The 23,041-nt window shown below is 46.8% G+C and overlaps 1 protein-coding gene and 1 non-coding gene across 3 annotated transcripts; both read left to right on the forward strand.

Annotated features, from left to right (window-relative positions):
- The first annotated feature begins 14,182 nt into the window (after positions 1-14,182).
- Positions 14,183-21,381, forward strand: RPS2 (ribosomal protein S2). Of its 2 annotated transcripts, none has more exons than XM_086940512.1 (8): positions 14,183-14,243; positions 15,495-15,626; positions 15,849-15,938; positions 16,500-16,607; positions 16,958-17,131; positions 19,481-19,640; positions 20,262-20,353; positions 21,245-21,381. In XM_086940512.1, exons 2-8 carry the CDS (start codon positions 15,498-15,500, stop codon positions 21,332-21,334), a joined length of 843 nt encoding a protein of 280 aa, XP_086796638.1. In that variant the 5' UTR covers positions 14,183-14,243; positions 15,495-15,497; the 3' UTR covers positions 21,335-21,381. The 2 variants fall into 2 exon arrangements, with proteins under 2 accessions (XP_086796638.1, XP_086796639.1); XM_086940513.1 differs by having other exon boundaries at positions 14,226-15,132.
- On the forward strand, positions 20,760-20,897 carry LOC147684680 (small nucleolar RNA SNORA64/SNORA10 family). Its single transcript, XR_015300827.1, has one exon. It is a non-coding gene; the product is annotated as a small nucleolar RNA SNORA64/SNORA10 family (small nucleolar RNA).
- Positions 21,382-23,041: the final 1,660 nt, after the last annotated feature.

Below are 23,041 nucleotides of genomic sequence, written 5' to 3' on the forward strand. Positions count from 1 at the left end.
CACAGGGCCTGTGTGCAGTCAGCGGACTGCCATGTCCGCCTGGCCAGTGTCCCCACTGGCTGGGCCTAACCCTCCCCTGTCTGTGCACATCAGTCACCCCTACGGAAGGCTCAAGGTGCCCCCCTGGGCAGGGTGCAGTGTATGGATAGGGTAGAGCATGTACTAGTGCAGGTAACATGCTCTGGTAGAGAGCAGCAGCCCTTTTGTGTGCTCACTGCTGTAGGGCCGTCTTGCTCCATAGAGTAACATGGGGGAGGCTGGTCCCATTGGATCCCAGCCTATCTTCCCATAGGAACAAGATGGAGCATAAGTGAAAGATATCCCTGAACTCAGAATTTAATAACACATCTTTTAGGAAAGGTTATTTTTGAATTCTGTGTTTGAGAATAGTACTTTTAGAAAGTGGCTGTTCTCTTGTCTAAACCTTTCTGTGTGCCTGGGCCTGTGTGTGGATTGCCTGTGTGACAGGGGCTGCAGGGCCCCGGAGGGGGTCGGAGTCAGCCCAGGGGTGAAAGGCAACATCTGTTGCCAGGGAAGGGGGAGGAAGAAGCGCCTGATAGTGCCGGGCTGTGTCTGCCTGACCACCGAGCTGGCTAACTCCCCTGCTGGCCCACTGTCAACTCTGGCACTGAGGCTGTCAGGAAGAAGAACACCAGAAACATTCCAGTGCTCAGGGCCCCCTTGCACAAAGACTTCGAAGGACTTCAAAGACTTTTTGGGGTATGAGGGAAGGACCCCTGACTACAGAAGATTAGATTCTAAGATCCTACAAGCAAGAAGGAACCTCGGCTGGAAGAAGGACTGCTGGAGAACTAAAGGAAGATTGCCTTGCTGTGTGCTCTAAGGGCTGACCTGTTCTGCTGTCTAACTGGAAGCTGAGGAGCAGAAAGGGACTTCGCTGTGTGCTGGGACCCTGCCTGCTTGAAACTGCCAAGACTTTGCTGTGTGCTGTGTCTGCAACTTGAATCTCCAAGGGCCTGAGAAGAGCTGGCCTCCTGTTGGGAACCCAGGGTTAAAGGTTCCTAAAGCTTTGCCAAATCACCGTGAAGAGCGCGCTGTGTTTGACTCTCAGCGCGTGTTTGCTTAACTGCTGGCTGGGGGAGAAGATCGATGTGCTCATCGGCACATATTTAAAGGTGACCGGAGGATCGTGGTAACCCCCCCCCCCCCCTGCGGCGAGAATCATCTCCAGCGAACTGGTGGCCTTTGTGGGAGGTCTAGTCACGACCTGTGGCCCTGAAGTGCTTGCCGCCTTGTCATCGCCGCTGCCCGGGGCCAGCAATACCCTGAGAAACTTGCCGTTCCTTGCCGGGACCGCAGCGGCTGAGATTAAAGCCGCCGCGCTCCCATTGGCTAAGGAGATCGAGCCCCCTCAGAGAACGCCGCGCCGGGATTGGCCCAGCGCCGCCGCGTCATCGTCAGCGGCGCGCTCTGATTGACTGCCGGCCTTCGCGTCATCTGCAGCTTATCCTGGGAGCCGCGCTGTCATTGGCTGACTCCCGGGTGAGTGTAGGGGCTCGTCTGAGGAGCCGCGACCTCATTGGTCTAACCCCCGGAAGCCTCGCTAAACGAGGCTGAAGCCGCGCTTGAGGCGAAGAAGTGACCGGTCCTCGCCGAGGGAGACTGGAGCGTCCCGCACCCCTGGCCAGCCGTCCCCCCACAAGGTGAGCAGCACCACCTCCCCCACCGCTCCTTGGATTGTCGAGAGCGGGCGGGAGAGGAAAGGGGACCGGCCGGGGCGGTGCGCCTGAATCCATTGGGGCTGCGAGGCTGAGCGTGATCGGCAGGAAAGGAGTCCCAGGATTATCTGGTGAGGCGCGTCTGCCGCGCTTGGGGGCTCCTTGCTTCAGAAGGCAGATTGGTGATAACTTAGCCTATTGGCATTGCTTGACTACTCATTTTTAAACCTAGGTAGGATAAATCAGTCCTATCATTTTTAGATACTGATTAAAGAGACTTGAGACTATTTTCTTGTTAATAAGAACTGCCTACCTACATGCAACCAATAAGAATTAAGTGCAACCATTGAGAAGAAGTGCTACGTTTTTATAATGAAGTAATAATCGTGCAACTGCTTGATTTACCTTGCTGAAACTAGATAAAGTTATATATTTTTATAAAATATACTTACCTGTGTGGTCTCAGTTTGTGGTGGATTGGGGATTATTGCTGTGTTAAGTGCAAATGTTATCCACATTGCCTCTGTTTAGCCTAGACTGCTCACGCCATGCTACCTAGAGGGTGAGCAGGGGTTATCTCAGAGGGTTATTCCTTCACCCTGACTAGAAGCAAGGGTCCCTACTTGGTCTAAGGTACTTACCTGTGCCAACTAGAGACCCCCAGTTCTAACAGTCTCAATGGAGCTTGAGTAGCCTTAGAAGTTGGATCGAATCAGAGATTCAGCAGTGTGATCTATGAGCAAAGCAGGCTCAATCAAAACGTATCCAATAATTTCGATTAACCACAAGTCTCTGAATTGAGTAAATAAAATTACATACCCCTAGGTACGTGGAACAGGATCCTATGAGTCCAAGTCTGTTCTAATGTGGTGAGCGTTGGTGCGTCAAATGCAGTGCCTGCACAATGGTAATAAAACCGATGTTGTAATAGAAACATTAGACTCGCTGACCCCCACTCTAGTCACGGGACCATAGTCTCCCTCTTACCAGAAACGGCGTATAGAAGGCTTCCCTGTTCTTCACTGTGCTCCAGAGTATTGCCGTCAATAATGGTAAAAGGTAAAAGAGCTGTAAATGCCTCGTTCTTATGCGGGTCTGTCAGTTACCCCAGAACGTCCCTATAAAATAGCCCATACCTTAAGTAACGATATTAGCAGTCCGTCTACCAAACTCGTCTCGGCGTATGGAAGTAGAGTCTCGCCATGTCAGCTAAACAGCGTCCTCAAATAGTAAATGTACCGCGCGTCAGTGAAAGTGACACTGAAAGAGGACTGTGTAAACAGAATTACCTGTCCCAAAATGGCGCTCAAAGCGAAATTAGTGCTATACCCTCTAAGGGTTCAAAACTGACCATGGCTCTCTCTTTTTAAAAGCAATGTAAAAAAGAATAATGATAAAGATAGAGGTTAATACCGAAAAAAGTGTGATAAAGTGGAAGGTAAGTAATGAGAAAATATTCTCAAAAATGCAATGCACCCTTTACAATCTAAGTGATGAATAATAAATTACAGAAAGCACAAAAGCTCATAATGGTCGTTCAGACCCCCTGGGATTACGGTTCCCAGTTTTTTTATCCATTCAGTTTCTTTTCGTGCTATTGTGGTGTTTATGTCCATGCCTGTGTGTGATGTGATCTGTTCTAGAATGGTGAATCGTAATTGCGGAATGGTGTGTGCAGTATTAATCCAATGCGCTGCCAGTGATGAGTTCATGTTCTTATTCCTAATTCGGCTTTTATGCTCTATTATTCTCGTTTTGATTTTTCTACTGGTCCTGCCTACATAAACCAATCCACACGGACATTTTATTGCATAGATTACGTTTACAGTTGTACAGTCTGAAGTATGTCTCAAAGATATAGACTTCCCAGTCTTCGGATGTTGAAACTCTGTACCTGTAATGACATTGCCACACTGCCCACAGTTGTGGCATTTTTTCATGCCCTTGAATTGTTTAGTTTGCTGTTTCATTGTGTTTTTTAAAAATAATTCTCTCAGATTTTGAGCACAAGTGTGTGCAAACAATGGAGGATTAGTGAAAACTTTATGAAAATCAGGTTCATTCTCAATTAACTCCCATCTTTTGCGAATGATAGCTTTCATTTTTGGAGCCTGTGCTAAATATTTCATCACAAACACTTCTCGTTTGGCAACAGACTTCTCTTGTTTTTTCAAAAGATCTTCTCTTCTTTTTTTGGACACTGTCCTTTTCGCTTCATTCAAAGTGGTATCTGGGTAGCCTCTTATTTTGTATTTTCTTTCCTGTTCTTCAATCTGTTCCTTACATGCATTTTCATCCGAAGTTATTCTCTTTATTCTCATCATTTGCGAAACAGGTAGATGTTTCTTCAAAGATAAAGGGTGTGTGCTTGAGAAATGTAGAGCACTATTTACATCAGAGGGTGTTTTATAAACTTTGGTTTCCAAACCCTTATTGGTTTTCAAAATTTAAATGTCCCAAAAATGTATCCTATGGTCATGAATTTCAGATATAAACTGAATTCTGCTGTTGAATGTGTTCAATTCTGTGAGACACCTCTCCAGTAGTTGACGTGAACCTTTCTAGATTACGAGAATATCGTCAATGTATCTGATGAATAAGATAACATGTTTTTGCCAATCCGGGTGACTCAATATGTGCTGGTGTTCAAAGTGCGCCATATACGTGTTAGCATACGCAGGTGCCCCTGGAAATCCCATTGATGTGCCTGTCCTTTGTACATAAAATTGATCTTGCCAACGAAAATAGCTATGGTACAAAGCAAAGTGTAAAAGTTCAAGTAAAAACACACACTTGTCTTGTGGTAGATCTGATTCTAATAGTCTCCATTCTGTAGCTTTCAATCCTTCCCCATGGGCTATGGATGTATACAGCGCCACCACATCGATGGTACATAAGAGTATGTCCTCCTTAAAAACTTCTTTCACTGCTTCAAGTTTCTGTAGACAATATGTAGTGTCCTTGACATACGTTGACCAAGCCTGAAGAAGTGGTCGTAGATGATAATCCAGAAAATAACCCAGAGCTTTATGTATAGGTAGGGCCCGAGACACCTCCTTTATTCAGACACTGCAGCAAGGTGTAGTGTGCTACAGTGTCGAAGGCGGCACTGAGATCTAACATGATCAGATATCGCAATTTGTGCCCTTTTTTGATTGAATGACATGGACATTGTCGCTCTTGTTATGAAATCTTTTTCTGTTTAGGAATTGGAATCAAATAACTGATTTAGTGAACTGCATAAACTACAAAATGATGAATTGTTATGTTTTGTTGGATGTCTTTAAGTTTTTGAGTTGTATGTGAATAAAACATTTTTGTACATGTTTTCCCTAAATTGAAAATTTATTTTGCTAAATAAGAATGCAAACACTTTTTGATATGTGTATTCTTCCCGGTCAATTGAATTTTTTTTTCTAAAAAACAAATAAGTAGAAGGTATAAATAAATATACTAGACTGGATTTAATGAATGTGTTTATTCGGTCGTCTTAAAAGTCATACTGTAAGTAAGGTGAGAAGGGGGCACTCTTTAGTTTACCTTTGCCAGAAATGGCAAAAGCGAGATGGGATGCAAATTTTCTAATCTGTCTAGACCATGGGTACTCACAAACTTTCTCTCGGGCCAAATTTACAGTGTGGTTTGTGTCCGAGGGCCGCACCGGTGGGGGCGGGGTCAGCAAAAAAAACCTGTGACCATGAGCTTGATCACAGGTCTCTGCAGCGAACGCCTTCGTCCACTGAGCCACCAGATCTCTCTATCTCTCTCTCTCTCTCTCTCTCTCTCTCCCTCCCTCTCTTTCTCCCTCTCCCTCCCTCTCTCTCCCTCTCTCTCCCTCCTTCTCTCTCCGTCTCTCTGTCTCCCTCTGCCTCACTCACTCTGACTGTCTCACTCCCTCTCTTCCTCTGCCTCACTCACCCTGACTGTCTCCCTCTCTCTCCCTCTCTGTCTCCCTCTCTCCCTGTTTCCCTCTCCCTCACTCTATTCCCCTCTCTTTCCTTCCCTCTCCCTCCTTGCCTCTGTCTCCCTCTCTCTCTTTCCCTCTACCTCATTCCCTCTCTCTGTTTCCTTCTCCCTCACTCTATTTCCGTCTCCCTCACTCTATTTCCCTCTCCCTCACTCTATTTCCCTCTCTCTCCTTCCCTCTCCTCCTCCCCTTTGTCTCCCTCTCTCTCCTTCCCTCTCGCTCATTCCCTCTGTCTCCCTCTCTCTGTTTCCTTCTCCCTCACTCTATTTCCCTCTCCCTTACTCTATTTCCCTCTCCCTCCTCAACTTTGTCTCCCTCTCTCTCCTTCCCTCTCCCTCATTCCCTCAGTCTCCCTCTCTCTGTTTTCTTCTCCCTCACTCTATTTCCCTCTCCCTCACTCTATTTCCATCTCCCTCTCTCTATTTCCCTCTCCCTCACTCTATTTCCCTCTCTCTCCTTACCTCTCCCTCCTTCCCTCTGTCTCCCTCTATCTCCTCCCTCTCCCTCATTCCCTCTGTCCCCCTCTCTCTCTGTTTCCTTCTCCCTCACTCTATTTCCCCCCTCTCCCTCACTCTATTTCCCTCTCCTTCACTCTATTTCCCTCACTCTATTTCCCTCTCTCTCCTTCCCTCTCACTCCTTCCCTCTGTCTCCTCCCTCTCCTTCCCTCTCCCTCATCCCCTCTGCCTCTCTCTCTCTCCTTCCCTCTCCCTCACTCTGAGGTCTCCCTCACTCTGAGGTCTCCCTCACTCTGAGGTCTCCCTCACTCTCCTCCCCTCCCCCTCACTCTGAGCTCTCCCTCTCTCTGAGGTCACCCTCTCTCTCCTTCCCTCTCCCCCACTCTGAGGTCCCCCTTCCCTCTGTCTCGCTCCCTCTGTCTTCCTCACTCTGAGGTCTCCCTCTCTCTCCTTCCCTCTGTCGCCCTCACTCTGCGGTCTCCCACTCCCTCTCTCTCGTTCCCTCCCCCTCACTCTGAGCTCTCCCTCTCCTTCCCTCCCCCTCACTCTGAGGTCCCCTCTCACTGAGGTCTCCCTCTCTCTCCTTCTGTCTCCCTCCCTCTGTCTCCCTCGTTCTGTCTCCCTCGCTTATCTCCCTCCCTCCCTCTCTCTCGCTCTCCCTCGCTTGCTCTCCCTCCCTCCCTCCCTCGCTCTCCCTCCCTCCCTTGCTCTCCCTCCCTCGCTCCTCCTCCCTCGCTCTCCCTCCCTCGTGCTCCTTCTCCCTAGCTCTCCCTTGGTCCCTCTCAGTCGCTCTCCCTCGCTCCCTCTCTGTCGCTCTCCCTCGCTCCCTCGCTTGCTCTCCCTCCCTCCCTCCCTCTCCCTCCCTCGCTCTCCCTCCCTCCCTTGCTCTCCCTCCCTCGCTCCCCCTCCCTCGCTCTCCCTCCCTCATGCTCCTTCTCCCTAGCTCTCCCTTGCTCCCTCTCTGTCGCTCTCCCTCGCTTGCTCTCCCTCCCTCTGCCTCCCTCACTCTCCCTCCCTCGTTCTCCCTCCCTCGTGCTCCCTCTCCCTCCCTCCCTCGCTCTCCCTCCCTCGCCCTCCCTCCCTTGTGCTCCCTTTCCCTCCCTCACTTTCCCTTGCTCCCTCTTCCTCCCTCCCTCGCTCTCCCTCCCTCGCTCTCCATCCCTCGTGCTCCCTTTCCCTCCCTCGCTCTCCCTCCCTCCCTCACTCTCCCTCGCTCTCCCTCGCTTGCTCTCCCTCCCTCCCTTGCTCTCCTCCCTCATTTTCCCTCTCCCTCCCTCGCTCTCCCTCCCTCACTCTCCCTCGCTTGCTCTTCCTCTCTCGCTTGCTCTCCCTCCCTTGCTTGCTCCCTCACTTGCTCTCCCTCCCTCGCTTGCTCTCCCTCGCTCTCCCTAACTCCCTCACTTGCTCTCCCTCCCTCGCTCTCCCTCACTCTCCCTCTATCACTCTCTCTCCCTCGCTCTCCCTCCCTCACTCTCCCTTGCTTGCTCTCCCTCCCTCCCTCACTCTCCCTCACTTGCTCTCCCTCCCTCGCTCTCCCTCCCTCCCTCGCTCTCCCTCTCTCTCCCTCCCTCAATCTCCCTCCCTCGCTCTCCCTCTCTCCCTCGCTTGCTCTCCCTCCCTCCCTCTCCCTCACTCCCTCACTTGCTCTCCATCCCTCCCTCCCTTGCTCTGCCTCCTCACCCTGCCTGTGTGTGCCTGGGCTGTGACAGCTTCCAGGCGCACACACACAGCGCACCCAAGCACTTGACAGACCATTGGCTTGTTATTGAGGCTTTGTTCACCTCTCAGAGCCCCTGCAGCCCCACTCTGACTATGACGGGAATGCCCGGCCCCGACAGAGCAGCAGAGTCTGAGTCATGCTCAGGTTGCAGACACTTAAAAAAAATAAAAACTTGGGTACGATGTCTGCAAGGTCCGTACTATGAGTACCCCTGGTCTAGAGATTATGATTTGCTGATACAATTTAAACAACTGGAGTTGTGCATGTGCAATGCAAATTGCAAGGTGATTGAGGCAAAGACAGAATGCATTTATCCTTAGTGGAGTTGTCCATGTGCTATTTCTACAATGTTAATATTTTCAGGTGAGTGTTATTACTAATCCCTACGAACATCAAAGTTTAAATGTCCAAGTGTCTGTGAAACAAATGTGGAAATATGTTGGCTGCCATTTCCTTTTTTCACTGAGCTGAACATAAATATGGATAAATTCAAATAAGCTGAGAAAAAAATAAAATGGATAGGTACAGACAGAAATGTATTGTATTGTAATTGCATTTATATAGCGTTTACTATCCATGATGAGGCGTTGAAGCGCTTTTTCGGCGAGTAGCACGCTAATCCGGAACCCATAAAGGATTAGTGTTCAATTAGTATAGTGAAATATGAAAGTAATTTGAGTGGTGGATCGGTTAATCAGTTATTTGGATTTAGGATAGCGGAAGGATAGAAGAGAGAAAAAAGGTTTGTATTTATATTGCACCTGTTACCCCTGATGGGGTGTTGAAGTGCTTTTTTGGCGAGTAGCACACAGAGAAGTGTGGCTCAACGATTAGAGGCGGCAGACCCGGAGGCAGAGGTCGGCCCGGGACCAGGGTTCAATTCATGACGCGGCCGGGTGCAGGACCAATGTCAGCGGGCTCGATAAATCTCGCCTCAGCGCCACTCTAACCATGGGGTCCCACGCTGAAACTTTGGGCAATAGCTTGCTTAATGTCCACTCTGGCCCCATCACCACCGGGAATGCCTGGCTGCACCTTGGGGATGCCCAGTAAAGGGACCATCTCACAGGGAAAGCCAGGACGGGTTCCCCAGTGGTACAGCGCTGGGACGCTCCAGGGTAACCACGCGCTCTATAAATCCAACATTCATTCATTCAACTCTGAAACCTATAAAGAATTAGTGGTGAATTAGTAAAGTGAAATATGAAAGAATTTTGAGTGGTGGATAGTAGTCAGTTATTTGGATTGAGAAAGATAGCAGAGGGATAGAAGAGGGAAAAAGGTTTGCATTTATATAGCGCTTTTTTTGACAAGCAGCACATAACTCCAGAACCCATAAAGGATTATGTCAAAAACAAAAAGAGAAGAAGGAGGATATTGCTCCACAACTTGGGTCCGGACGGCATCAGAGTGTTCCAAAACCTAGTTCCCACACCAAGACAAGCAGCGGATGATGACGTATTTCAACATGCTATAGAAGATTTGAACAATCACTGTAGACCGGCGGTGTGCCCGTCCATAGACAGGTACAACTTCCAACAGTGAAAGCAAGGAGTGGGGGAGTCCATAGACGAGTATATAGCGGCACTGAAGAAACTGACCGTCAAATGCAAGTTTGGGCCTTACATGATGAGTTCATTAAAGACCAAATCGTCATGCACACCACAAACTCAGCAATCCAAGATAAGTTGTGGGTTAATGGAGATGCATCCTTGAAGGAAGTCATAGCAATGGTGAAAAAAGCTGAATTGTCAAAGAGATGCGCAGAGGCTGCAAAGAAGGAAACCCCCACAAGGCCTATGGTCAACAAGGTCACTGATGCAGAACCACAGGACAAGGGAAGAGCAGAAGCGGGGGACATGAAGACGTTAGTTAGATGGACGCCCAGACCATCGCCAGGGAAGAAAGCGCCAAGTGACAAGAAGAATGGGTGCTACCGGTGTGGCAGCCAGTCCCATGTTGCGCATGACAAATGATGTCCAGAATTCCATGCCAAATGCATGTTCTGCGGAATAGTGGGACACTACGAGAAGGTGTGTCGTTGCAAGCTGAGAAGTACGGCGGTTAAATACATCGCACAGGAACCGGACGCAGAAGAAGTCGAAGCGGAAGAGGAAGACAGTGTGTTGTGCATTGAAGAACAAATATTAGGTATTGACTGCAACCGCTCCAGGAAACCACAATGCAACATGGCCATTGGTGGTGTGCGCATACAGATGGTAGCAGATTTGGGATCCCCGTACACCATAGTGCAACGCAAAGTTTGGAAAGAGAGTTTCAAACAACAGCAGGGTCCTCACCTAGAACCTCAGGATATACGACCAGTCACATTCACAGGGGAGCCTATCCCCATGGTAGGATATTGAGTTTTGAAATTTGAATTCAAGGATCGCAGTGCGTGGTGCAAGTTGTACATAGCGAAGAAAGGTCCTTCAGCCCTTGGTTGGGTTGATCAAGGCGATTTGGGCATACAGTTGAACCCGGGAGGTACCACACAAGTGCTGATGACCAGTCCAGGTCGACTACCAAACGTCACTAACTTAAAAGAGGACTTCCCCACAGTATTTGGAGGCAAGGTGGGACAATTGACGAAATTCACCCACAAGATAGAGATCAAAGCAGATGCAAAACCTGTGTGCCACAAGGTGAGAAAAATCCCCTTAGCAATTAGGGAGGTGGTACAAGAAGAATTACAGAAACTGAAGGATAACGGGATCATCAAGCCGATTAATAGTGCGGAATGGTTGGCGCCCCTGGTAGTAGTGAGAAAACCGAATGGCAAGGTTCGCCTGTATGTGGACCTGAGGGAGCTGAACAAAAACATCATAGTGGAGAAGTTCCCGCTACCCAGAATTGATGAAATGTTTGAAAAAACGAAGGGGGTGAAATGGTTTTCAACCATCGATCTCACCTCAGCGTATCATCAAATAGCCCTACACCACACATGCCGCAAGCTGACATCATTTATAACCCCATTTGGATGTTATCAGTTTCGAAGGATGCCATTTGGCCTCGAGTCGGCTGCGGCCGTGTTTCAGAAATTGATGCACAAGTTATTTAAAAACACTGAAGGGGTGCAGTATTTTCAAGATGACATTCTGGTAAAGGGCAAGAATAGGGCGGACCATGATGCAAAGCTGCTCCAGGTGTTACATGTCTTGGAACGTAATGGCCTAACTGCAGAATGGGAGAAATGTCATTTTGGAATGACGTCTGTGACCTAGTTGGGCCATGAGATCAGCGGTCGGGGTGTCACGCCCAAACAAGCCAATGACAGAGCCATATGGGATGCACCACCGCCAAGTAGCAAGGAAGAAGTGTGCTCGTTCTTAGGGATGGCCGAGTTTTACAGCAAATTTGTGCTGCATTTCGCAACCAAGACGCACCACCTGCGCCAACTCATCCGAGATAAAAACCTCTTTTGTGTGGACGGAGGAAACACAAGATGAATTCCAGAGGATCAAGGAGGACATTTGCACAGCAGCGGTACCGTTACAAGGGTTTTATCAACAGGCAAGATCCAAACTAACCACGGATGCATGTGAGAAGGGACTAGGAGCTGTCTTAATGCAGGAAACGAGAGAGGGGGAGGTGTCCACCATCAGTTTCGCGTCTCGGACCCTGTCACCTACGGAACAGAAGTTCAGTGTCGTGGAAAAGGAGATGTTGGCGACAGTCTGGGACATGGAGAAGTTCTGACAATTCATCTGGGGCACGAGATTCAATCTAAGGACGGATCACAAGCCGCTGCTATTAAAAGTGCTCACGTCGAGTGGACATGCGAATGCAACCCCCCCCCCGCATAGCCAAAATGACCTTGAAACTGCTGCACTATAGGTATGATGTGGAGTATATCCCTGGGACACAAAACAAGGTAGAGGATTATTTAAGCAGGGCATCTGCCATGGAGGAGGCACTGTCATCAACGGAGGAAGAGAACATCAGTGTGGCTTTCCTGGAAGACCATGAGAAAGTGATAAGCGCGCAGGAATGGAAGGAAGCTTATGAGAACGACACCGATCTTAAAGTGGTGAAGGAGTTCGTACTACAGGGATGGCCGGAAAAGAGACACTTAAGGGCGGAGCACAGAAAGTTCTTCGAAGTATGTAAAAACTATTGGTAGGAGACCAAGGGATCTTCTTGCTGAGAGAGAGCAGAGTAGTTCCTCCCGCATCTTTGATTCCCCATCTGCTTACCCTCCTACATGAGAGACAATTAGGCATTATGAAAACCAAACTGCGAACCAAACAAATGTATTGGTGGCCGGCGATGGATGTCCAGATAGAAAGACACGTAAGAGAGTGCATGCAGTGCCAAAACGCAGACAAATCCCAAAGCTTGTTGCGCCCCTCCTTGGGAAAGTTTGACAACCCCAACAATCCCTGGGAAGAGCTATCGATAGACATTCTTGGTCCGGTGTTGGATGCCCAAGGAATTCCAAAATATGTGCTAGTGCTAGTGGACAGGTACTCCAAATGGCCGGAGATAGACATACAAGAAGAAATGGGCAGGGAAAAAGTACTGGAATTTCTCACAGCTACATTTTTAAGGGAAGGAATCCCTCGCTCCATACTAAGTGACAATGGACCCCAATTTACGTCAGAAAAGTGGAACACCTATTTGAACAGGATAGGGATCAAGATCAAGCACACGTCGGTGTATCATCCTGCTGGGAATGATTTGACCGAACGGTTCAATAGAGTCATCATGGGCTCCATGCAAGCGGCAATAGGAGCCGGAAAGAATTGGGAGAAAGAGCTGAAAAGCACACTATAGGCCTACAGGATCACTCCAACCAGCACAGGGTATTGTCCCTTCAAAATCCTAAGGGGTGGGGATCCTTTCACTAAGGACAATGTGGTGTGGAAGGAACGCACGATCACAAGCAAGTGGTCTCCTGCAGTGGTCCACCACAACCTGGAAAGAGCACAAAGGGTATACATGGAACATTTCAATAAAAGACGAAATGCTAAACAGACAACGTTGGAGAGAGGAGAGTGGGTCCGAGTCAAGCTGGCCCAGTTGAGAAGGAAAGGTGATAGCATATTCAGTGCTCCATTACAAGTGAAGGAAGTTTACAGCAGAGCAGCTTTACTGAGTGATGGAAAAGTGTGGTCACAAGATAAGATGTCCAAGTGCAACAAGATTCTGCAGTGGACCAAAGAGGAAGGTGATCATTTCAGTGAACCCCTAGCGGAGATGGTACCAGCGAGGGAAGAGACAATGAACTTGGGAGAAAATGTGAGGGAAGAGTTAGTAAGAAAATGGGATGGCCAGAGCAAGGGTGAACACCAGGAGAAACAGAGAGAAGCATCACCGGGGAGTGCCCAATGAGTGTTGAAAGGCGGAGATCAAGAGATCTCCAAGAAGAAGCAGAAGAAGTTGCTGACACTCCGGTGAGATGTACACGCTCTGGCAAAACTGTGGCAAGACCGGCAAAATATAGAGATTATGAAATGGGAGAAGTTAATGAGTGTGTAAGCAGATAGACTCTGGACTGTATACAATCTCTCATGTGGTTGGTTCATTAAAGGAGGGCGATATGCAGTGTGCGCGCTCTAGTTGTTGAGCGCTACGGGATGACGTGGCATGAAGCTGCCATGTCGGCACACAGCGCGGAGCCCGCGAAAAGAGCGGAGAGCTCGCTCCCGGCGCTCCTATCCCTACAAATTTAAATAAAAGAAGTTAACCCCACATTCTACCTCCGTCTTTCCTTTGGGGTGTAACCCCAATCCTACAGCTACTCGCCGAAAAAGTGCTTTGACGCATCATCGGCGGTAGTAAGCGCTATATAAATGCAATTACAATACAATACAATATATGGCAGGAAAACAGGCGTTAGTGAGAAACAATAGGGAGCATTTATTATTCCCGTTGACTAAAATTGAAACAGAGACAATTGTGGGCTGGAATCAGCTCAAGTAAAGGCATTTTGGCTTTAAAAATAATGAGACTCCCGCCTGAATCGGGTCTATTGGCATTTATGGTCGGTATACGGCGGGACTTTCTCCTCGCTTTAAAATCGGACCTTATTGCACTTGCTGAAAATGAAAACATAATGCACACTTTAATTACCGGATGATTTGCATTTACAGCGTATGCTAATCACACCTCTTATGATTGCAATCCGCGGAGTTAGGAGTGGGGATGCACTTTACTTAGCCGCATGCACTCACGTCATCACACTGTGCTGAACGTCCGTTTGGTAAACGGTGACAAATAGGACATTTAATAATTTGGTCAACCCTGAATGGCCGCCACCCAGGACACTGCTACAAATTAATATGCAGTCTAGTGGTTCGCGTGTCTTTTGGTTACGTATCCTATGATGATTGCGGGGGCGTCCTTGCAGATCTCGCGAGATGACAAAATTATATAAAGCTTTCGAGTAGTCTTTTCTTTCTTCTTATTAAAGATCACGTGAGTAGAAACATGGCGGCGCGAGAGATTTAGCTTTTTGGCCTTGGGTTGCAATCTTGCCGACATCGGTTTAATCCTTTAGTTGATTCGCAAATCCTTTCCGGAAATTAGCTTCCCAGACATCAATGTCCTTGTTTATCGGGTTATTTGTATATGTCTGTTTCAAAGATGTCCCTAGGGATGCCAGACCTTCCAATTCGGCAGGGCCATGGTGGGGGCGGGTTTTACTATTTATTATGTGGTCTTTTGAAAGGTTGCGTTGTTTTTTACTAACTTTTGCCCGAACCACATATTCTGAAATCTGCTATACCCGCCCTTCGATGCACCTCCGAGCGTAGATCGTTATTCGCCGGGTGGAGTGGCCGACTTCTTTATTCACGTTGGCGAGCTCGATTACGGGCTTTCACGCCGTTCTCCATGCGGAGGAACTTGAAATCCCGGCCTTGCCACTAAATACTGAGGTCCGATGCCCAGCGCTTTGCTGCCGCCTCTTCCATTCAAACCCATGGCGCTTGTTGATTCTTCTGTGACCTTCCAATGCTACTTTTCGCATTATTGCGTAATGTCTCCCCATCTCTAAACACTGAACCACCTATATGAACTACCGAGCTGTTTCCCACCATTTGAAGGGCGCCCAATTGTTGCTGCCCCGTCGGGCTCCTGAACTAGCTTCAGCACCCCTTTCTCCTGGACACTTGCTGCAGAAGCAAATGTGCAACTTTGCACGCCATGTACCGCTTCTTCCTGAAGGCATACACGCGCATTGCATATGAACTTGCAAAGCTGTTGCAACAATTAGTCTTAATTTAGGTTATCTGTTAATTGAAACCTACCTTTATTAGAAGCGAGACAGGGTGGGCACGGATAGTGGCCGCCGAAGGAATGAGGGGTAATCCTACACTAACGTTTATTTATCTTGCCGTTCCACCCCCTCCCCAATCGCTCATTTTCTGTTGCAGTGAATAGATACGACAGTTTAGCGAAATCACATTTAAAATGTCATTATAGTCAATGCCTGCAATGTACTTCTGGTGTGGTTTTTGCTTGTACTACCTGCAATGAGTCCAGGCCTGTGCTGATTTGATTTTTGTTCGGTGTATTGTCTCATGGAACAAAACATGTAATCCACCCCACTTCCCTTCAGTTATTCGATTTGGTCACTGATTCCTGCACGACTTTACCCGTTCATTTCAACCCAAAATAAATGCCCGGTCTTGTTTTTGTAATGAAATGCGTTTTCTTTCCTTGCAGCAAATGGCGGACAACGCCGGTGAAAACAGGGGAGGCTTCCGAGGCGGCTTTGGCGGCAGGGGCCGCGGCCGTGGAAGAGGACGGGGTCGCGGACGAGGTCGCGGGGCCCGCGGGAAGGCAGATGAGAAAGAGGTAAAGTTGTTCAGGGATCCCGTTTCTGAAATCATTGGTGTTTTGAATCTTACTCCCACTACGGATTTGTATTGGAAACTGTAGAAGTTCACAGGGGGGGGGGGGATATTCTTTGGGGGTAGAGCTAAAATAGTTGAACTGTCAAATTACTTTTTTATATTACAATGAACTAACCTTTTCTGTGTAGTTTTTCTAGTAAACAAATCTTTTATTATTTCTCAGTGGGTGCCGGTGACTAAACTAGGTCGGCTGGTCAAGGACATGAAGATCAAGTCTCTGGAGGAGATCTATCTTTTTTCTCTTCCAATCAAGGTATATGTTAAAGAGTAATTGTGTGGTGTAAGCTGTATATAGTTAATTGACCAAGCGGAGGTGTTTGAATATTTAGTGTTAGTTAACTGGGGAAAAGGAAGGTGTGTGGATGAACGCCGTGCAACTTCAAAGTGTATTTTGCCGAGTGACCCATTTATTAGATCTTACGGCTAGATAGGCACACCTCTGCGCATATAAGTGTTGATGCAGGGGTCCTAACCCCTCATCTGTGTCACAGCGCTGTCATAGACTATTACCTACCAGGGTGTGGTTGCAACAAGTTTGATTTTGCTCTGCTGCTAGTTTTTGCATATGTTTAGTCCTTATAGCCATTTAACATCATTGATCGGCATAGTCCAGAAAGGACACGCTGGCCTTGTGCACAGGACGCAGTTGGATCAGAAACTTCTCAGCCGTAAATACATACAAGTTTAGGTCTGTTATTACATAAATATATAGAGTTAGAGTCCGGTTGGGAGTCCCGGTTCACATTAATGTACTAGGTGCATTCCTTTAAGGTTTCCCACCATCATTGAGCTGACTCGAAGCCTTCCCTTGCAGGAGTCCGAGATCATTGACTTCTTCCTGGCCTCTTCTCTGAAGGATGAGGTTCTGAAGATCATGCCTGTCCAGAAGCAGACCAGAGCCGGGCAGCGTACCAGGTTCAAGGTACATCCGATATTCTACTTGCAAGATTAGTAATGTCTCCTTTCTTTGTATGACTTCATGGAAGCATACAACATTCTGTTGAGTAATTGTTTGATGCCATTACTGGTATAAACCTGTGGATAGTGTTCGCAGCTGAGCTTTCCTATTCGCCTCCAAGGTGTTAGACAGCTAAATCTTTCGAAACGTATGACTGAATGCAGTCTAGCATGTTGGTGTCATTTCGATTTGAAATATTCACTTTGTTCTGCAAAGTGTACTGTGCTTTACTGAAGTGCTTCTGAAGAGTGGTTGGAGCTGTTCAGCTTGTTTGACATTTAAATGCAGTTGGTAACTTTATATATCTTTTTCAGGCTTTTGTTGCCATCGGAGACTACAATGGCCATGTTGGGCTGGGCGTGAAGTGCTCCAAGGAGGTTGCTACTGCTATTCGTGGGGCTATCATTCTTGCCAAGTTGTCCATTGTACCTGTGCGGCGAGGTTACTGGGGTAATAAGATTGGCAAACCCCATACAGTGCCTTGTAAGGTAAGCAATTTGAGTAGTGTAAGGGACAGAATTATTTGTACTTAAAAACTTTATTACGAAGGCAACTTTGGCAAGTTTGTTAAACACTTGTGTTCTCTGCTGCTTGACAGTTTCTTATGCAAATGGGACCCACCCCCAACCTGCGGAGGTGGGTTTTGTACTCCTAATCCAGGGTTTCCAGTTCACCATTCTTTATATCTGCTCTCCACTGGGTGAATGACTGAACGGAGCCGATATTCTCCCACTACTCCACATCCACAGCGCTATCTTTTAGTCAGTGCCCTAGTGTCTCCCCCCACGCCACTCTTTCGTGTCCCCAGCCGTTTTTTTGCCTGTACTGGGCCCAGGCCCACTTGGTGTTCCTCAAACTTCTGGGGATCCTGAACACTATGGTACGGTCTGGCAGCAGCTGCCCTTTACAAAAGCCACACTTGCACAAATTATACTTACTTTTTGGCGGGGGAACAGACTGATTCTAGCAGTCTGGTATGGTACAGCTTCTTGTGGAACATGCCAAAAACAGTGACCTATTAGCTCACCCATTTCTAAACAGGTTACTTGGGTCACGGATTTACATGCTTCTCATTTGCGTGACTTCATCTTGTACTTGTTGCTCCCTTGGGACATAGCTTCTTTAGCATTCTTTTACTTGACTTTAATCCATTGCGCACTTTTAGGGATCTGCATGTTGGCATATGTGGCTGGAGATGCACACGCTCTGCATGCTCACTCCATAGTGTTGGGCTATACTTTTGCAGATTGTTTTTCTACGTAGAAGTCTTTTGAGTCAGTTTACTGAGCCACCTACCCCCAAGCTGGTTATGTGTATGGGCACCAACTCCATTGTTCCGCAATGTGGTTTGGGCAAGCCTACACGAATGGTTGACTCCATGCTATGGAAATACTCAGCCGGATCTTTGATCCGCTTAATTTATTGATGTGCACAGATGAAAGCGGCTAGTCTGAGCATATCTTCTGTCGATCCCAGAACCCAGTCAATGAGAAGGCCAGGTCAGTGATATAAAAGACACCCTTTCAATATTGTGAACCATGCCACTTAAATGTTATGGCCAAATTACCAGAAAGCCGGCAATCTTCGTTCCTCTCCCATGAGCGTAAGGCATCGTGCCTTGGCCTTCCTCGCCTTCCAAACTTAAAAGGAGAGTAAAATGCTATACACAGCACGCACAATGACAGTACAATCTGCCACATATTTGAGGATTGTCAGTTAGGTTTGCTCTCCCGATAAGACTGTGCGCAATGAGATGGCGGGACTATAAGACTTCCCTGAGGAATATTGGCAGAGTGGGAAAGAGCTGGTTGGCGAAGACCATATTGAATCCATCCACTATGCCAAAGACACTGCCAGGAGAGTTGACACCATCATCCTGGTTAGGTTTCCTGCATGACTTGCATTTTAAGCCTAAGGTACAGCAGCATCTGCTAAATATGCTGTTTAGTGAGCGACTTTTCAGTACACATGTAAACAGATAGTCTAAGATCAAAACTGGTTCTTCCTCCCTGCCTGGAACAAGTAATGTGGTCCAGCTGTTCTAAGAATAGTCTTCTGCCGCATCCACTGGCTGACACGACATAGGCAGGTTGTGCTACTACTGCTTTACAGACTATGCAGAGCACGTTTATCTGCAGCCACATATGCTGCAAATGGAATGTTACGCTGTCTGCGCCTGTTCTGCTCAATATTCACATGCTCCCGCCAAACGTCTGGAAGCCTTTGGTTGCTGGTTTTCATTTCTTTGCTTAATTCCTTAACTTAGTATATCTTCTTGCATGGCCATCCAAATTTCCAATCTAATGCTTCATATGCTCTCACCTGCTAGGTGGAAAACAATCAGCAGTGGAGCTGGTGCTCATGTTCATTACCAACTAAGGGAGGTGCACTCTATACTTCGTGATTCAAGACTTTTTCAAAGAAAAAGACATTTCAAACGTCCGATCCCAACACTAGATGGCAGGAGTATACAAAGCATGTGAATCTGCTGCATTATGCACAGATGCTTCCAGGCTAACCCCTTTCCAAATGATTCCAGACCCGTGCTAGTGTGTTGTGCTGCTTGCCCTTCCATCACATTAATAAAAGGCCTGAGGTCTCATATTTGCTGTAGGCTGCTCCAATAGCTGAAATGTGCTTTGGCAAATATTTTTAATAGTGCTATCTGATCTGTAAGTACAAATTTCTGCAGCTTAGTCATCTGTTCTAGTCACACTTAAGGATAAACTGCAATTTCTTCATACTTAGTGATACTTAAGGGGTACATATTTGATTGTTGGTGATGTCTGCAATGTTGTGACTGGTGAAAATGTGCTCTGAAACATTGTTTTTTGTAGGTGACTGGGCGCTGTGGTTCTGTTCTTGTGCGTCTGATTCCTGCACCCCGCGGTACTGGCATTGTGTCTGCGCCGGTCCCCAAGAAGCTGCTGATGATGGCTGGTATCGATGACTGTTACACCTCAGCTAGGGGCTGCACAGCCACGCTGGGCAACTTTGGTAAGTACCGTTTACACATTTACAATGCGGAGTTCAGTTATTAATTAGGAGCACATCTAACTTTATTAGGTAGTTGAGCTCACTAGCGAAGCTACATCCAGGACTCTGGAGGCAATGATCTTCATCTGTTTTTTTAATGGATTTGTTTTGATGATTTTCTAAGTGACTTTCATAGATAGACTAGTGCAGGTTGAGTAAAAGAATGACTTTGTACTCAAATGAGACACACCTTATATTACTATTGAACTAAAACAAGACTGGTATGGACATTGCTGTAATTTTAACTGTTTCATTATCTAACTTACATAAATATGAATTTGAAACTGTATTTATGTATGTTGCTACATGGTTGTTGTACTTGTACAAACCGAATAAGGCATTTTGAAACAAACTGACAACTTGTGAATTAAGCATTCTCCTAGCTCTGCTCAATTACACCTGTTTTACATGGTGTTCTTGTCTTTACGAGGGAGAGATAGTAACGGGCGCTGTAATGCACGACAGGCTGGTCCAGGAAGTGGCCTTTCTGTTCCTCTTTGAAGCCCTACATGTAGATTCTCAGTGATGCTGTTAATGCCATGACTTGCATACAGCTGGTTAATGCACTTGTTTTCTTTGCAGCAAAGGCCACCTTTGATGCTATCTCAAAGACCTACAGCTACTTGACCCCAGATCTCTGGAAGGAGACAGTCTTTACCAAGTCTCCATACCAGGTGAGAAGCTAGTTGTGTAGCAGAAAGACTTCAACAAAGTTCTGTAATTTAGTGGTTGGCTTGCGCCGGAGGAGGGCCCCAGAGGTCTCATTTCCCAAAACGTCTGCAGTGAAGGGTTTCAGTGTCCAATGCAAAATCGGTTTCCAGTTTGGGTACTTTGCCCACTTCAGATTTTGACCAGATTTTGGCTTGCTAACAATCTGCCTGTGCGGGCAGTAAGGCAGATGCTTTTCAACTTCCTAGTTTATATCTGTGTTCTTCGATTGGTTTAATTTAATTGTAAGTCTTGTTGCTAAGCTATAAAATGTCCCATCTCCAGCATGGAAGTAGACTAGCATGCCTTTGTAGTCTACAGGGGTGGTTATAATCATAGATTATGGTGAGGATGTATGGGTGATGGGGAGGCATTCTCCCAGCTCTGCTCAGCTACGCCTGTATTACATGGTGTACTTGTCTTTACGAGGGAGAGATAGTAACGGGCACTGTAATGCACGACAGGCTGGTCTACAGTGGCCTTCCTGTTCCTCTTTAAAGCCCTACACACAGCAGCAGATGTTTGATGAATTGGGCAAACATGGTTTAATATAACTAGTGTTGTAATCCTTGTGCGAATTAAGTAAATTCTAAACTGGCCCATTTTCATTCATTTGAGTTGGTGTACTGTTTATAGTATACTCATCTCAACATGACCTGGTGAAGGCATTGGCAGTTTTATTAGCTGCACTTGCTTCCTCCTGCAGCTTTGTGCATGTAGATAGTTGCATTAATGCAGTTTATGATGGATGTGGTGGGATTAGTGGAGTATTAACTGGTGAGTCAAGCAGTGTAAGACTTTGTATGTGCACAACTTTGAACCACACCTAGTAACACTTCTTTTTACAACTCTTCTAGGAATACACCGATCACTTGGCCAAGACCCACACCAGAGTGTCTGTGCAGAACTCCCAAGCAGCAGCTGTTCCTGGCGCAACCCCCACATAACATGTTATTCTGGAAAATAAAGTAGTTGGAACTGTTCTTGCAGTGGATTTATTTTGTATCGTACAGCAGATCTGTTTACGTTTCGTAATAACCCTTTGCTTTTAAACAGTTTGGGGCAATACATTGTGTACAAAGTGTCACACCTAGCTGTCCTTTTTTGTTTGTAAGTCTAGCAGCAGAGCACATGCGCTGCTCGCTCTGAGGCATGCTGTAGTAGAGTATGCTGTGGAAGCCTCGCCCACTCCTACCATTTTTTTATTATTGGCTTGTGTCATTGTCCTTGGTCAATGCTGCCTTTGATCCATTAGGAAGCTTGTTAGTCCCTACGTGTTGCCATTTGTTACCGCCCATAACGACAACCTTTTACTTGGCACGTTACAGTCCCTTTCATCAAGGGGGCACTATTTTGTTTATGGGGACAATGGTGGATGCTATTGTTTGTATTTGTATCCTGAGCGCAGCACCCACTTTAGGGACACTGCGCTCACTTAATTTATATTTAACTCCTGTTGAGCGTGGCTACACTTCTGGGGCTCTGTGCTCTTTATTTTTTTTTAGCTTTCATTTTGAGCCCGGTGCCTGCTTCAAAGACACCACGCTTGGTGTTACAGTTAAAAAAAGGAGCAGTGTCCTTGAAGCGGCACCATGCTCAGTTTGAAAAGTAACCAAGCATTTGCAATGCAGTAGGTCTCTCAGTTCCACAAATTTAACCTATTGGCATTGTAAATGACCATGCCTTTTATTTGTTAAAAAAACACATAGGCATTGGCATTTACAATGCCAATAGCTTAAACTTGTAAATGTGAGACCTATTGCATTGCAAATGCTAGTTGGAAATCTCGAACAATTATTAATTGATAGGTTGCAGAATCACTGTCAGTTGCGTGGTCCTCTTGTGTTTAACAGTAGAGGGCTGATCTGAGTTAAGGTGCATCATCTAATGTTAAGGCTCTGTTAGGGCTAAACTTTACAAATGGTCTTTCTAACACAAAACTGTAATGTCAACTGGGTTATAACCACTCTTCAACCTCCAATTGGTACGAATAGATCCTGCAGCATTTTGAGAGGTAAAGTTACACAAACTCCTAGCTGCTTTACTGTTTTGGGAAAGTTGTATTGCAAACTTCCTGTGCAGGAATCGAGCAGGAGAATAAGACTTTTATTTTTGTGGTGGTTTGGAAATAAGTTTGTAGAGCCATGCTGTTCATGACGGCTTTGTCCTTGTACTGGAAAGTAGGGCGTCTAGATAGTTCAGTTCTTGGTTGGGCACATTTGTGGGGGGGGGGGGCGCCTGGGCAAAGGATTTTGGACCATGCTTGTCTCAGGATAAATGTGTTGGAGGATCCTGTAGGAAGGAGTTGTACCTGAAACATGCGATGACTGCTTTCAGCATCATTGTTCTGCTCAAGAATGGACTTTCCTGTGTGCAAAGCTGAATGAGTGAATCCAGAGTTTCAAATGTCTTGCATCTGAAAAGATGTGACCACATCATCGCTGCACAAACTGCTTGCCCCAAGAAGAATCCGGAGTCCAAATGTAACAGCCCAAAGGAGGAACCCTAGGTAGAACCTGTGCTGCTAATTGCCCCCTCCCTTCAGAAGGAACAGAATAGGTAGGAGATTACACTATCCAAATTATGGACAGTAACCCAGGAAACTGCTTTTCCCAAACATGACTAGCTCTAGATCACAATGCTAATTTACAGTG

The sequence above is a fragment of the Lissotriton vulgaris genome, chromosome 10, assembly GCF_964263255.1.
Source record: "Lissotriton vulgaris chromosome 10, aLisVul1.2, whole genome shotgun sequence".
Classification (NCBI taxonomy): domain Eukaryota; kingdom Metazoa; phylum Chordata; class Amphibia; order Caudata; family Salamandridae; genus Lissotriton; species Lissotriton vulgaris.